At 42.0% G+C, this 17,470-nt stretch overlaps 1 protein-coding gene across 2 annotated transcripts in view; it reads left to right on the forward strand.

Annotated features, from left to right (window-relative positions):
• Positions 1–17,470, forward strand: part of HMCN1 (hemicentin 1) — a 723,834-nt gene that overhangs the window by 670,299 nt on the left and 36,065 nt on the right. For both annotated transcript variants that reach the window (XM_040408842.1, XM_040408843.1), the window contains one exon: positions 82–216. In XM_040408842.1, the coding sequence (XP_040264776.1) occupies positions 82–216 (135 nt within the window). The remainder of the gene's footprint in view (positions 1–81; positions 217–17,470) is intronic.

A 17,470-nucleotide genomic window follows, 5' to 3' on the forward strand; every position in this document is an offset into this window, starting at 1 on the left:
TATTCAGCAACTATATAATATACAGCACTTAAAGAAAGTAGATTAAAACTGATTACCTTGAGTTCATCTTAATATTTGCAGACATTGATGAGTGCACATTGGAAGATGCTGTCTGTCGTAAAAATGAAGAGTGCAGAAACACTATTGGATCATTTAAATGTATTCTGAAATGTGGAGTTGGATTCAGAACTTCCGCTAATGGTCTAGACTGTAAAGGTAAATTTGGGGTAACAGCAACAACTGAATAATTATGATCTTTTGTTATTATAAAGAATTATCATTTGAAAAAATATTGTAGCAAATGTTCAAATCATTTTTGCAGACTATTTTGTCTTTTCAAACCTGACCTGTCATTTTATACAGTATTAATTTCAGAATACTTTTAATTATGCAAGCAATTCTGACGTTTTTATTCTTGACACATTGTACTTTTTGTTAATGGTAAATTTTGGTCAATGTTATTTGTATTTATTCATCAAAACTCTGAAATTGCAATTAAAAAAAAATATTTTCTCAGATTTTAAGAGAGGTATGATCATACCTCACAAAATACTTAATCGCCATTTAGCAGATTACCGCTTTATGTTGGCATAATTTTTCAAATAAACATCTATTTTATGGAGATGTTAGAAAGCTTATAATTTTAGTATACATTTTTGAAATTTTCAAGGACATTTTTCAAAACATTTTTTAAAGAGCAAAACAGTTCAGAAGTTGCTTTGAGGTGCTTATATATTAGAAATTGCATTTATTCAGCATTTTAGAAGAATTGTAGGGTGTTTCACAAGAGTTAATGCAAAATAAAGGTGAAATTTAAGAACTCGATTTCTTTGCAGATTTTGAATTTTACTCAATATTTATTACTAGTGATGATCGAAATGATTTATATGGATTTTAACTTTCGTTTTTTTTAAAGAATTTTAGCATTTTCTCTCGCCCACCCCTCAAGCTCTTGAACACTGCCACTGACATATATAGCTATGGGTAAAGGCATGGTTGACTTTGTTAAAAACACACTGCTCCGTCGCATGTTTTTTTATAATACAAAGCTTACAAAAATTGGCCCTTATCGGGGGTAGATGGTGTTCAAACATATAGGTGGACATTTATTAACTGATTTACACCACAATAAAGGCGTATTAAAGTGATAGATTTTGTTGCACTTAAATGTGGCAAATTTGTGACTTTTTTTCGCTTGTGCCTCATGTGTCATTTTCCATGCCGGTTTTTGACATGGAAAAAGTCTTATATCTACACCAGCAAGGGGTTTGGTGTTGAGTTAAGACTGTTGCATGGCCTGCCATAGGAAGTGCCAAACGTATGTAGAGGTTTGCTCCTCTACATAACTTTGGCACTTCCTCCAGCAGCACAGAGGGACTTAAGGCCTGCATGGAAAATGCCCCCCATACTGTTATGAAATAAAAAATTGGCTTGTTAGGGGGCCAAGCATCAAAAAATTATGCCTTAACAGCATGCAGAATGCCTGCCCATATGACACAAAAGTATTACTTGTCAGAAGAAACAGTGGCTTGTTGGGACCAAGCCTCCAAAAATTATGCATTAATGGGGGCAGAATACTTGCCCGTATTTATACATGCGCAAGTGATAACTGGCAGAAGAAAAATTGTCTCATTCTGAACAAGCCTAGAAAAATGGTATTGCAGCTGTAGTGTTGGCGGCAGCAGCAGTCATATGATACGGAAAATGTTGGTAGGCAGACAGCGGCAGTTCCATTTTGGAAGTGGCAGCAGTAGCCATATGGTATGGAACATGATGGTAGGAAGGCAGACAGTGGCATAATGGCAGCAGCAGTAACAGCCATACAGTGTATAACATGATGGTAAGCAGGCAGAAAGTGGCAGTGGCATGATAGGGCTCTGTTAGCAAGGGCAGATATATTCATCGGCTTCAGCTGGATGAGTGTGAAAATCCTCACAGATCCATGTGTTATTCATGCCTGTAACAGTTACTCCAGGTGTCCACGGTGGCATGCACCTTGCTGCACAGTGATAATTGCAAGGAGCAGTCATCGTTCTCCGCCACTCAAAGCAGGGAATCAATCATTTTTTGGGAGAAATAATGGAGGCCAGATAGCTTCCGATGAGACTGAACACATGCCATCAGCTCCCTAAAGGCAGCAGAATCCACTAATTGGTACAGCAGAGACTGCACCACCAGCAACTCAGCCAGGTTGGAGTTAAGCTTGTGCACCAGTGGATTGCTGGGTGTGTAGAGTTCTTTCTTGGCCACACATTCCATTATTGATGGCTGACGACTGGGTGGAGCAGAAGGAGTAGTAGTGTGAGCAGGAGAAGTACTAAGTGATGATGAAAGTATGTGGTTGTGGCCTGGCTGTCACAAAGGAGACTGGGAGAAGGAGGTCAAAGGAGGCACATTTTGAGCTTCCACCCACAATATCAACAGGAATCGCCAGTTCCAGAGCTGACCACAAGATAGGCATTTTGTCCTGGCAGTTATTTAAGAGCTTCTGGCCGTACATTGCCTCTGTTCTTTATTCTGCCACAGCCACCACCCTCCTCCTCTGATGTTACCCCCTCCTCAGCATGCCGATCTGGCTCCCAGGTGCTACTATCCACATTCTTACTCTGGGAGAAAGGGGCATGGGTCTTTCATTTTGCACTCCCTCCATTTTCCAGACATTTTATTACGAGGCCAATAAATGAAAAGTTACAGATTTGGTACACACAGATTATTAAACAGTAATAGCAAAATTGCAAGTGTTTTTCTTTGATTTAAAGACAGAAGTGCAATGAATTGTTCTGAATCCCTCCTCTTCCACAAACACACTAGTATGGACAATTTACAATGGTAATTATGCAATTTTTGCACTGAAACATATTTGAACTACACTCTCTGATGTAGTAATACCAGACTTGTTCAATTCCTTAGTGCTTGCAAGTATGTAATCTGTATGGAAAGAAACACTTTTCCCCTATTAAATCCCCTTTTTTGCCGGAATCTGTAATGTAGAACTAGTTGCCAAAAGCTGAGCTGACAGTAGCCCAGTGCTTACTCCCTTACTCTCTTTCCTTGATTGCACCCATTAGTATAACCCAAATTCCAAAACATATCTCCTATTCTCTCCCTATAATCTTCTTATACTGTCCCTACCATAGTTTTTCAGTGGCTTATGTCTGCAGACTCTTTTAGCAGACAGAATCACAGCATATCATCCTTCTAGGTTGAAAGTACAATGCAGATTACTGCCCCCTTCCTTTGGACAAAAGAACACATTCAATTTTTAGGGATTAGCATCACCCCCAACCTAGATCAACTATCTAATGCTAACTACCATCCCCTACTTAAAAGTATCCCAGATATACTAAAATCCTGGTCACCTACTTTTATCTCATGGTGGGGCAGGAGGAACATTTTTAATTCTTTAAGATCAACTATCTCCTTCAGATGTTACCTATCAAACTTCCCCGTGAGTTTTTTTTTATCAATTCCGGAAAATAAGCTCTAGATATACAGTACAGACCAAAAGTTTGGACACACCTTCTCATTCAAAGAGTTTTCTTTGTTTTCATGACTATGAAGGCATCAAAACTATGAATTAACACATGTGGAATTATATACATAACAAACAAGTGTGAAACAACTGAAAATATGTCCTATTCTAGGTTCTTCAAAGTAGTCACCTTTTGCTTTGATTACTGCTTTGCACACTCTTGGCATTCTCTTGATGAGCTTCAAGAGGTAGTCACCTGAAATGGTCTTCCAACAGTCTTGAAGGAGTTCCCAGAGATGCTTAGCACTTGTTGGCCCTTTTGCCTTCACCCTGCGGTCCAGCTCACCCCAAACCATCTCGATTGGGTTCAGGTCCGGTGACTGTGGAGGCCAGGTCATCTGGTGCAGCACCCCATCACTCTCTTTCATGGTCAAATAGCCCTTACTTTCAAAGTTTTCCCAATTTTTCAGCTGACTGACTGACCTTCATTTCTTAAAGTAATGATGGCCACTCGTTTTTTTTTTTACTTAGCTGCTTTTTTCTTGCCATAATACAAATTCTAACAGTCTATTCAGTAGGACTATCAGCTGTGTATCCACCTGACTTCTCCTCAACGCCACTGATGGTCCCAACCCCATTTATAAGGCAAGAAATCCCACTTATTAAACCTGACAGGGCACACCTGTGAAGTGAAAACCATTTCAGGGGACTACCTCTTGAAGCTCATCAAGAGAATGCCAAGAGTGTGCAAAGCAGTAATCAAAGCAAAAGGTGGCTACTTTGAAGAACCTAGAATATGACATATTTTCAGTTGTTTCACACTTGTTTGTTATGTATATAATTCCACATTTGTTATGTGTTAATTCATAGTTTTGATGCCTTCGTGTGAATCTAAAATTTTCATAGTCATGAAGATAAAGAAAACTCTTTGAATGAGAAGGGGTGTCCAAACTTTTGGTCTGTACTGTATATGGGGTAACATTAAACCTAGGCTTGCCTTTAAGATTTTACAGCTGCCATATGATAAAGGTGGAATAAATCTACCCTCTATACAGAGGACATATAATGCTATACAACTAGGTAGAGTTCTGGATTAGGTAAGAAAACCCCTACACAAGCAATGGATACTGCTGGAAGAAGAACAGATTAATAAGCCTCTGAGATCCCTGGTCTTTTCTGATCCAAAATAACTTCATGTTCATAGAGACTGCTCCCTGCTTACAAACACTTTACAAACCTTGCGAAATATGAAGATCAGACAATACTGCTTAGAATTCCCCTCCCCCTTAACAACCGTGCCTATATAGAGACAGAGAAGCTTCACAAACATTACCCCGTCAGTTGTCTGAGTGTAAAGTAAGACTGGATGACTTATTAGATGATACCGGGGTATTTCTAAGCAAATCTGAACTATCTTCCAAGCTATCCATAAATGAACTACATACAATGCAGTATGAATACCTCAAAGCACAAGCTAGGACTTTTCTTGCCCATCCTAGGTCCACTTCTGATCTCTCATGGTATGAGAAACTCCTAACTCAGACAAAATCCCCCACAAAAATAATTGCTAATATAACAAGACACCTCAGTTTGATGGACAAACCTAATTCCCTATATTACATTAGAGAATGGGAAAATTATTTAAACCGGACATTCTCTGACACTGAAGTCAGCATTTTGTTATCTGCTCCAAAACAGATATCTAGATGCATTACAATACAAAAAAATGCTTATAAACTCCTCACAAGATGGTACTTGACGCCACACAAACTGAGCAAAATATATGCCCTCACCTCCAATAAATGCTGGAGATGCCTTACACATGTGGGAGACTTCCTCCATATTTGGTGGTCGTGCTCTAAGATAACAAATTTTTGGAAGGATATCTTTTCCCAGATTAGAAAGACTTTAAATTTATCAGTGGATAAGTTCCCCTGCCTTCCAGAAATAGCTCTACTCTCCCTTTTACCTTCTTCTCTGTCAAACTTGGAAAAGAGCTTGATAAGAATTCTGCTAGCTTCTGGTAGATTACTTATTGCAATAAAATGGAAATCTGATGACATCCCCTCTGGACTTCAATGGTCCGCTAAAGTCAATGACATAGCCAGACTGGAGGAACTCTCACACTGGGAACTTAGGAACCATTCCAAATTTGATAAGATTTGGAAACCGTGGAAAACAAAGACATATTCTGATGACCCTAACTGCATTTCTAATGTACGGATTACTACAAATCCTTTACACTAATCTTTGACAAAATAACATTGTAGAAGGTTGGGCATGTCTGAAATGGAGTCTCTGAGTCATAAACTTATAATACAAGAAACCTTGATTTTGAGCGGTTTTTCAACTGCTTGAACAAACCTAAAATGCTTCTTTCATTATTTGATGTCTAAAGGAACTATTGTTTTCCCCTCCCCCCCAGCACATTTGACTCTCTCCCCCTTTCTTCTCTCCTTCCATCAGTTATCCCTTCCCTTCCTTCCTTCCCCTCGTTTCCATACCTTCCCCTCCCAACCTCCTTTAATTATTCCTAACTGATATTATATTTTATTATGGTCTAGATAATGTGAGGTCCCTCCTTATTTTGAATACCGTAAACTTTATGGATAATTATACAGTATCTGTTATTTTAAAACTCTAAGCATTTGTAATAAGATCTGTAAACAACTGCAAACTGATTTACTTTATATTGTCCAAATGTTATCATACCTTGTTATACAATACGATGATTGCATATCTCTTTACTGTATGTCACTTTAGACCATTTTATATTGTGACTGCTGATTTATTTTCTTAATAATAATAAAAAGAATTTTGAAAAGAAAAGAAAGTACAATGCAGAATGGATTTCAGCTTGTTCTGCACAGGCAACTCCCTACTGCCCTTTGATTGGCTGATCCATGCTGTCTGTCAGCCTCTGAGCCAATCAGGGTAAGCCCTCTCCCTACATCCTTGCAGTGTCATGTGACATCCTTCTTTTTCCTCCCTCATGGATTGCTCGCCATTTTACGCAGAAACAAATAAAAAATCTATGCATTCATTTTGCGACAGAATTTTTGTGAAATTTGTAGCGAATCTGATTTGTTTACAATCCATTTGCTCATCCTTAAGCCACAGAGCTCACCAGAGCACCATGGTCTCTTCAAACATTAACCAGTAACCCTAGTGTTTAGTCTTTAGGCTATGTCTGTAAAGCATGTGCAGCGCTTCAAATGAGTTGCTGAGACCTCTAGTTTGAATTCTGTATATGCTGGATAACATTGGTAGATAGAGCTGTAGGTGTTAGCAACAGTGTGCTCCAGTTGCCAGAAAGCCAAATGGATATTTGTATCTTGCCCAGGAATGGAATAAGCTAGGATATTTATTCTTTAAATAGTATAGCTAGATATCAGTGTTGCCAATGTAGCAAAATACTATCAATTGCAATGGAACACTGAAATGTGTCCTTGCATTTTGTATCAAACCATCTGATTGCAGTATGATAGATCCCAGGTATATCCTCTACTAGCAGCCTTGCCAACTCCCTGTTCAGTTACAAGATGTACACAGGTTTATCCGGAATCAGAAAGACAATGTTATACAGCATTATTTGTTACAGTAATTATAACTGTCAATGCCATTTGCTATTAGATAAGTATCTAGCACTTTTTTATATGCTGACATAGTATCTGTCATTACTACCTCTTGGAGCATGACATTCCATAATTTAACTACTTTAACTGTAAAGAATCCTTTCCTGTATTCCACACATAATCAATGTTCCATGGTTCTTTGTAAAGTCCTTGGAATGAATAAATAATGTGTCATTTCTTTGTGTTGACCACATACAGTATGTATTTATAAATCAAAATAATATCTAAGGCATCTTTTTTTTAAGCTGAACAAGCCCAATTTTAAACCTCTCATTATAATTTTCCATTCCATTCAATAATCTGGTTGCCCATCTCGGAAACCCTTTCTGAGTCTCCTATATTCCTTATACCCATATCCCTTTTAAGTGGCTTTAAAAAGTTGCAAGCTATGTGTTTGTGGAATTTTATATGCAACTTAAAAAAAAAAAGTTGCAAAGCCCTTTTTTACACCGCCCATGCAACTTTTCCAAAAGGGGGCATGAGAAGGAAAGGAAATTGCTTGTGTTAATATCCAGGACAAATTTATCATAATTCACATCAGTTTACTGGTGCAAATGAAGCCAGAAATCTATGGCAGCTCTGAGCTGTCATGGATTTCTGTTTAGGCACATGGGCTGCAGAAGGATACGCCTCTTTTATGATGAGTAGTGATGAGCGGCAGGGGCAATATTCGAATTCGCGATATTTCGCGAATATTTGGGCGAAAATTCACCATATATTCGAGAATTCGCGAATTCATGATCTCCAGGCATTATCTTCTTGATTGCGAAAATTCGCATAAAATATTCACATAAAAATTCGCATGAACTGGTATTTAAAAAAAAATCGAATATTCGCGATTACGAATATATTTAGCGATATTCTAAATATTCGAGAATTCTCGAAATGCTGATATTCGCAATTAAAATTCGCAATTCGAATATTCGTGATCAACACTAATGATGAGGCCTGCACCTGTCTTGATATATCTCCCCCTTTGTTTTCTGTAACATAACCAATTCTTTACCCGTGTGCATAAATTATCCCCTCATCCCTGCATTTGTAACTTCAGCACAAGGCTCTTGAGCGGTACTGTAATAAATGCTTTTGAAGAATCCTGATATATCACATCTACTGCATGACCAACATTCAGATTTACAGTTACCTTTCCATAGAAACCCAGCATGCTTGTTGGGCACAACACGTTCTGCATGAATAATGATTTTATAAATGTGCTAATTCGGTCAGTGAGGAGCCCATGGGGCTGTTACCATAGTTTCAGGAGCCCAGCACCACCTATTGTGAAGGAGCCCAGCACCACCTGGCATCTTCCAACTACCCTCTCTTTTCCCCGAACTTAACCACTTAAGGACCACAGGTTTATACCCCCCTAAAGACCAGGCCCTTTTTTACAAATCGGCACTACACTACTTTCACCGTTTATTGCTCGGTCATGCAACTTACCACCCAAATGAATTTTGCCTCCTTTTCTTCTCACTAATAGAGCTTTCATTTGGTGGTATTTCATTGCTGCTGACATTTTTACTTTTTTTGTTATTAATCGAAATTTAACGATTTTTTTGCAAAAAAATGACATTTTTCACTTTCAGTTGTAAAATTTTGCAAAAAAAACGAGATCCATATAGAAATTTTGCTCTAAATTTATAGTTCTACATGTCTTTGATAAAAAAAAAATGTTTGGGTAAAAAAAAAATGGTTTGGGTAAAAGTTATAGCGTTTACAAACTATGGTACAAAAATGTGAATTTCCGCTTTTTGAAGCAGCTCTGACTTTCTGAGCACCTGTCATGTTTCCTGAGGTTCTACAATGGCCAGACAGTACAAACACCCCACAAATGACCCCATTTCGGAAAGTACACACCCTAAGGTATTCGCTGATGGGCATAGTGAGTTCATAGAACTTTTTATTTTTTGTCACAAGTTAGCGGAAAATGATGATTTTTTTTTTTTTTTTTTTTCTTACAAAGTCTCATATTCCACTAACTTGTGACAAAAAATAAAAACTTCTATGAACTCACTATGCCCATCACGAAATACCTTGGGGTCTCTTCTTTCCAAAATGGGGTCACTTGTGGGGTAGTTATACTGCCCTGGCATTCTAGGGGCCCAAATGTGTGGTAAGGAGTTTGAAATCAAATTCTGTAAAAAATGACCTGTGAAATCCGAAAGGTGCTCTTTGGAATATGGGCCCCTTTGCCCACCTAGGCTGCAAAAAAGTGTCACACATCTGGTATCTCTGTATTCAGGAGAAGTTGAGGAATGTGTTTTGGGGTGTCTTTTTACATATACCCATGCTGGGTGGGATAAATATCTTGGTCAAATGCCAACTTTGTATAAAAAAATGGGAAAAGTTGTCTTTTGCCAAGATATTTCTCTCACCCAGCATGGGTATATGTAAAATGACACCCCAAAACACATTCCCCACCTTCTCCTGAGTACGGCAATACCAGATGTGTGACACTTTTTTGCAGCCTAGGTGGGCAAAGGGGCCCATATTCCAAAGAGCACCTTTCGGATTTCACAGGTCATTTGTTACAGAATTTGATTTCAAACTCCTTACCACACATTTGGGCCCCTAGAATGCCAGGGCAGTATAACTACCCCACAAGTGACCCCATTTTGGAAAGAAGAGACCCCAAGGTATTCGCTGATGGGCATAGTGAGTTCATGGAAGTTTTTATTTTTTGTCACAAGTTAGTGGAATATGAGACTTTGTATGAAAAAAAAAAAAAAAAAAAAATAATAATTTTCCACTAACTTGTGACAAAAAAAAAAAAATTCTAGGAACTCGCCATGCCCCTCACGGAATACCTTGGGGTGTCTTCTTTCCAAAATGGGGTCACTTGTTGGGTAGTTATACTGCCCTGGCATTTTCCAGGGGCCCTAATGTGTGGTAAGTAGGTAAATGACCTGTGAAATCCTAAAGGTGCTCTTTGGAATGTGGGCCCCTTTGCCCACCTAGGCTGCAAAAAAGTGTCACACATGTGGTATCGCCGTATTCAGGAGAAGTTGGGGAATGTGTTTTGGGGTGTCATTTTACATATACCCATGCTGGGTGAGAGAAATATCTTGGCAAAAGACAACTTTTCCCATTTTTTTATACAAAGTTGGCATTTGACCAAGATATTTCTCTCACCCAGCATGGGTATATGAAAAATGACACCCCAAAACACATTCCCCACCTTCTCCTGAGTACGGGGATACCAGATGTGTGACACGTTTTTGCAGCCTAGGTGGGCAAAGGGGCCCATATTCCAAAGAGCACCTTTCGGATTTCACAGGTCATTTTTTACAGAATTTGATTTCAAACTCCTTACCACACATTTGGGCCCCTAGAATGCCAGGGCAGTATAACTACCCCACAAGTGACCCCATTTTGGAAAGAAGAGACCCCAAGGTATTCGCTGATGGGCATAGTGAGTTCATGGAAGTTTTTATTTTTTGTCACAAGTTAGTGGAATATGAGACTTTGTATGAAAAAAAAAAAAAAAAATTTTCCACTAACTTGTGACAAAAAATAAAAAATTCTAGGAACTCGCCATGCCCCTCACGGAATACCTTGGGGTGTCTTCTTTCCAAAATGGGGTCACTTGTTGGGTAGTTATACTGCCCTGGCATTTTCCAGGGGCCCTAATGTGTGGTAAGTAGGTAAATGACCTGTGAAATCCTAAAGGTGCTCTTTGGAATGTGGGCCCCTTTGCCCACCTAGGCTGCAAAAAAGTGTCACACATGTGGTATCGCCGTATTCAGGAGAAGTTGGGGAATGTGTTTTGGGGTGTCATTTTACATATACCCATGCTGGGTGAGAGAAATATCTTGGCAAAAGACAACTTTTCCCATTTTTTTATACAAAGTTGGCATTTGACCAAGATATTTCTCTCACCCAGCATGGGTATATGTAAAATGACACCCCAAAACACATTCCCCAACTTCTCCTGAGTACGGCGATACCAGATGTGTGACACTTTTTTGCAGCCTAGATGCGCAAAGGTGCCCAAATTCCTTTTAGGAGGGCATTTTTAGACATTTGGATACCAGACTTCTTCTCACGCTTTGGGGCCCCTAGAATGCCAGGGCAGTATAAATACCCCACATGTGACCCCATTTTGGAAAGAAGACACCCCAAGGTATTCAATGAGGGGCATGGCGAGTTCATAGAAATTTTTTTTTTTTGGCACAAGTTAGCGGAAATTGATATTTTTATTTTTTTTCTCACAAAGTCTCCCGTTCCGCTAACTTGGGACAAAAATTTCAATCTTTCATGGACTCAATATGCCCCTCACGGAATACCTGGGGGTGTCTTCTTTCCGAAATGGGGTCACATGTGGGGTATTTATACTGCCCTGGCATTCTAGGGGCCCTAAAGCGTGAGAAGAAGTCTGGAATATAAATGTCTAAAAAATTTTACGCATTTGGTTTCCGTGAGGGGTATGGTGAGTTCATGTGAGATTTTATTTTTTGACACAAGTTAGTGGAATATGAGACTTTGTAAGAAAAAAATAATAATAATTCCGCTAACTTGGGCCAAAAAAATGTCTGAATGGAGCCTTACAGGGGGGTGATCAATGACAGGGGGGTGATCAATGACAGGGGGGTGATCAATGACAGGGGGGGTGATCAATGACAGGGGGGTGATCAGGGAGTCTATATGGGGTGATCACCACAGTCATTGATCACGCCCCTGTAAGGCTTCATTCAGACGTCCGGATGCGTTTTGCGGATCCGATCCATCTATCAGTGCATCCGTAAAAATCATGCGGACATCTGAATGGAGCTTTACAGGGGGGTAATCAATGACAGGGGGGTGATCAGGGAGTCTATATGGTGTGATCACCACAGTCATTGATCATGCCCCTGTAAGGCTTCATTCAGACGTCCGGATGCGTTTTGCGGATCCGATCCATCTATCAGTGGATCCGTAAAAATCATGCGGACGTCTGAATGGAGCTTTACAGGGGGGTAATCAATGACAGGGGGGTGATCAGGGAGTCTATATGGTGTGATCACCACAGTCATTGATCATGCCCCTGTAAGGCTTCATTCAGACGTCCGGATGCGTTTTGCGGATCCGATCCATCTATCAGTGGATCCGTAAAAATCATGCGGACATCTGAATGGAGCTTTACAGGGGGGTAATCACCACAGTCATTGATCATGCCCCTGTAAGGCTTCATTCAGACGTCCGGATGCGTTTTGCGGATCCGATCCATCTATCAGTGCATCCGTAAAAATCATGCGGACATCTGAATGGAGCTTTACAGGGGGGTGATCAGGGAGTCTATATGGGGTGATCACCACAGTCATTGATCATGCCCCTGTAAGGCTTCATTCAGACGTCCGGATGCGTTTTGCGGATCGGATCCATCTATCAGTGCATCCGTAAAAATCATGCGGACGTCTGAATGGAGCTTTACAGGGGGGTGATCAATGACAGGGGTGTAATCAATGACAGGGGGGTGATCAGGGAGTCTATATGGGGTGATCACCACAGTCATTGATCACGCCCCTGTAAGGCTTCATTCAGACGTCCGGATGCGTTTTGCGGATCCGATCCATCTATCAGTGGATCCGTAAAAATCATGCGGACGTCTGAATGGAGCTTTACAGGGGGGTAATCAATGACAGGGGGGTAATCAATGACAGGGGGGTAATCAGGGAGTCTATATGGGGTGATCAGGGGCTAATAAGGGGTTAATAAGTGACGGGGGGGGGGGGGTGTAGTGTAGTGTAGTGGTGCTTGGTGCTACTTTACTGAGCTACCTGTGTCCTCTGGTGGTCGATCCAAACAAAGGGGACCACCAGAGGACCAGGTAGCAGGTATATTAGACGCTGTTATCAAAACAGCGTCTAATATACCTGTTAGGGGTTAAAAAAAACACATCTCCAGCCTGCCAGCGAACGATCGCCGCTGGCAGGCTGGAGATCAACTCTCTTACCTTCTGTTCCTGTGAGCGCGCGCGCCTGTGTGCGCGCGTTCACAGGAAGTCTCGGCTCACGCGAGATGACGCCTATTGGCGTTAGTGTGACCTGGGAGCGCCGCAGAAATGACGCCTTTCGGCGTTAGCGTGGCGGGAAGTGGTTAAGTTGAACTTTCATAATCTTGCGCAGGACAGCTAAGCGCGTGTGTAGTTTGTAACCTGAGGTTGATGCCTCTACAAGGCTGATGGAGCTGGTGCTGCTCCTGGCCCCCCATCCCCTCCCCCCTTCATCAGTCATGGAGTGTGAGCTGAGAGGGTTCCCCTGGTTAGACCTTTGTGAGGATGGGTGATCAACCGACTACTAAGGATGTCTCAATGGTAATTGAGTTTGTCATCCCTCTCAGAAGGTGTAAAAAAGGCCCCCATTTTGGACCAGTAGAAAGTGTCTAACATTGTAGAGAGCCAGTAGTCATCCCTCTGCCAAATGGTAATAATGCAGCTGGCACTAAGCAAGCAATTCAGCGTGCATCTGGCCATTTAAGCAAGGACTCGGAGGAACTCCCTGCCTCCATCTCCACTGCATACTGCCACAGTCTGTTGGGGTCATCTGTGTTATCTTTGTCGTCACCCTTTAGCTCCTCCACTCTCACTTGGGCAGATAAACCACCTAGGTCTGTATACAATTCCTGGGTGTTTATGTCCTCCTTCTTCTCCTCCTCCTATGTCAGTTCAGCATCTGCAGGGCTCAGGTGGCCATGGGATGTAGGCGCCACATCTTCTGTTCCATCGCCAGTCAGATTTATCAGCATCGCCTCCAGTACATGAAGGAGTGGAATAACATCAGTAAAATATAAATTTTTGCAGATGACACTAAACTGTGTAAAGTAATTGACACAGAAGAGGACAGTATGCTGCTACAGATGGATCTGGATAGATTGGAGGCTTGGGCAGATAAGTGGCAGATGAGGTTTAACACTGACAAATGTAAGGTTATGCACATGGGAAGGAATAATGCAAGTCAGGCTACTTTCACACTAGCGTTCGGAGCGGATCCGTCTGATGTTTCATCAGACGGATCCGCTCCTATAATGCAAACGCTTGCATCCGTTCAGAACGGATCCGTTTGCATAACAGTTATTTCAGATCTGATTTTTCACTTCGGAAAACTCAGATCCGACAGTATATTCTAAACACAGAAGCGTTCCCATGGTGATGGGGACGCTTCAAGTTAGAATATACTGAGAACTGTGTACATGACTGCCCCCTGCTGCCTGGCAGGTGCTGCCAGGCAGCAGGGGGCAGACCCCCCCCCTCCTGTATTTAACTTATTGGTGGCCAGTGCGGGCCCCCCCTCCCTCCCCAGTATTAATTGTAAGCAGTGCGGCCCCCCTCCCTCTATATTCATCGGTGGCCAGTGCGGATATTAAATATGAGCAGTGTGGTCTCCCCCTCCCTCGCTCCCCAGTATTAAATATGAGCAGTGCGGTCTCCCCCTCCCTCCCTCCCCAGTATTAAATATGAGCAGTGCGGCCTCCCCCTCCCTCTATTCATTGGTGGCCAGTGCGGATTCAAAGTATTGTGATCAGTGCGGCCTCTCCTCCCCCCCCCCCCATCATTGGTGGCAGCGGAGAGTACCGATCGGAGTCCCAGTTTAAATCGCTGGGGCTCCGATCGGTTACCATGGCAGCCAAGACGCTATTGCAGTCTTGGCTGCCATGGTTACTTAGCAACAAATAGCAGCATTATACTTACCTGAAGAGCTGCGATCTATGTGACCGGCCGGGAGCTCCTCCTACTGGTAAAGTGACAGGTCTATGCGGCGCATTGCCTATAGAGACTGCACTGCTCATATTTAATATCCGCACTGGCCACCGATGAATATAGAGGGAGGGGGGCCGCACTGCTTACAATTAATACTGGGGAGGGAGGGGGGGCCTGCACTGGCCACCAATAAGTTAAATACAGGAGGGGGGGGGGTCTGCCCCCTGCTGCCTGGCAGCACCTGCCAGGCAGCAGGGGGCAGTCATGTACACAGTTCTCAGTATATTCTAACTTGAAGCGTCCCCATCACCATGGGAACGCCTCTGTGTTAGAATATACTGTCGGATTTGAGTTTCACGATGTAACTCAAATCCGATGGTATATTCTAACATAGAGGCGTTCCCATGGTGATGGGGACGCTTCAAGTTAAAATATACCATCGGATTGGAGAAAACTCCGATCTGATGGTATAATCCTGACTTTACATTGAAAGTCAATGGGGGACGGATCCGTTTGAAATTGCACCATATTGTGTCAATGTCAAACGGATCCGTCCCCATTGACTTGCATTGTAAGTCTGGACGGATCCGTTTGGCTCCGCACGGCCAGGCGGACACGAAAACGCTGCAAGCTGCGTTCGGGTGTCCGCCTGCTGAGCAGAGCGGAGGCCAAACGGTGCCAAACTGATGCATTCTGAGCGGATCCGCATCCACTCAGAATGCATTGGGGCAGTACGGATCCGTTCGGGGCCGCTTGTGAGAGCCTTCAAACGGAACTCACAAGCGGAGCCCCGAACGCTAGTGTGAAAGTAGCCTCACCCGTACATACTAAATGGTAAAACACTGGGTAACACTGAAATGGAAAAGGACCTAGGAATTTTAGTGAACAGCAAACTAAGCTGTAAAAACCAGTGTCAGGCAGCTGCTGCCAAGGACAATAAGATTATGGGTTGCATCAAAAGAGGCATAGATGCCAGTGATGAGAACATAGTACTACCACTTTACAAATCACTAGTCAGACCACACATGGAGTACTGTGTACAGTTCTGGACTCCATTGAACAAGTCACACATAGCAGAGCTGGAGAGGGTACAGAGGAGGGCAACTAAAGTAATAACTGCAGTACCCTGAAAGATTATCAAAATTAGGGTTATTCACTTTAGAAAAAAGACGACTGAGGGGAGATCTAATTACTATGTATAAATATATCAGGGGTCAGTACAGAGATCTATCCCATCATCTATTTATCCCCAGGACTGTGACTGTGACAAGGGGACATCGTCTGCATCTGGAGGAAAGAAGGTTTGTACACAAACATAGAAGAGGATTCTTTACAGTAAGAGCAGTGAGACTATGGAACTCTCTGCCTGAGGAGGTGGTGATGGTGAGTTCACTAAAAGAGTTCAAGAGGGGCCTGGATGTATTTCTGGAGTTTAATAATATTATAGGCTATAGCTACTAGATATGGGTCGTTGATCCAGGGAGTTATTCTGATTGGAGTTGGGAAGGAATTATTTTTCCCCTTAAGTGGGGAAAATTGGCTTCTACCTCAGTTTTTTTTTTGTCTTCCTCTGGATCAACTTGCAGGATAACAGGCCGAACTGGATGGACAAATGTCTTTTTTCGGCCTTATATACTATGTTACTATATGTTACTATGTATCTCATAGTCCTGGTTAGTGACAAATAAAGTTGATTCATTATAGGGCCTCAGCAAACTGCAAGTGTCACACATGAGCTACCACTGTCTAACGTCAAAGTTAGACCAGGGAGTAGTCCTGTCTGTCTGCATCATCAAGAAATCGGTCACGGGTTTCCTCTGCTCATACAGAGGTCCAACAGGTACAGCATGGAGTTCCAACGTGTGGAAACGTCACATTTGTGATGATGTAGGGGAACCATTCTGCCTTTGCAGCTCAAGGAAGCCGTGTTTTGCATGGTCTGAAGTACGGGTGACAAAATGTATTCCTCAGCTTTTTGTGTACCTTAATAAAAAATTATAAAAAAATAAAAAATAAAACTGATTGGAGAGGTGCTCCATAAAAAGTGCATGGGTCAACCCTTCATTATGCAGTGCAGACAGAATGTTCTTTCTATTATCGGTGACCATGGTTCCTATTTTCAGTTGTCGAGGAGACAACCAGGATTTGATTTCTTGGTTGATGATGTGGAGCAGTTCCTCCTGGGTGTAACTCTGTTTGCCCAGGCTGACCAAGTGCAGAACCATGTGACAACGGTTGTGCTTTGCATAGGTGGTATGCTGGAGGACCACTCTGAATTGAGCCTACAGTGGAGGCTGAGGACAAAGTGGAGGATGAGGAGGCATAGGAAGACATTGATGCAGAAATCCCAAAATTACAATGTGGAGGTGGCATTGCCATCACCTGGCCAAATTTCTGGTGTACCTGGGGTGGAACCACATTTACCTAGTGGGCTGTAAATGACATACAGTTGCAAGAAAAAGTATGTGAACCCTTTGGAATAATATGGATTTCTGCACAAATTGGTCATAAAATGTGATTTGATCTTCATCTAAGTCACAACAATAGACAATCACAGTCTGCTTAAACTAATAACACACAAAGCATTAAATGTTACCATGTTTTTATTGAACACACCATGTAAACATTCACAGTGCAGGTGGAAAAAGTATGTGAACCCTTGGATTTAATAACTGGTTGAACCTC

This window comes from Bufo bufo, chromosome 9 (assembly GCF_905171765.1).
Source record: "Bufo bufo chromosome 9, aBufBuf1.1, whole genome shotgun sequence".
NCBI lineage: Eukaryota > Metazoa > Chordata > Amphibia > Anura > Bufonidae > Bufo > Bufo bufo.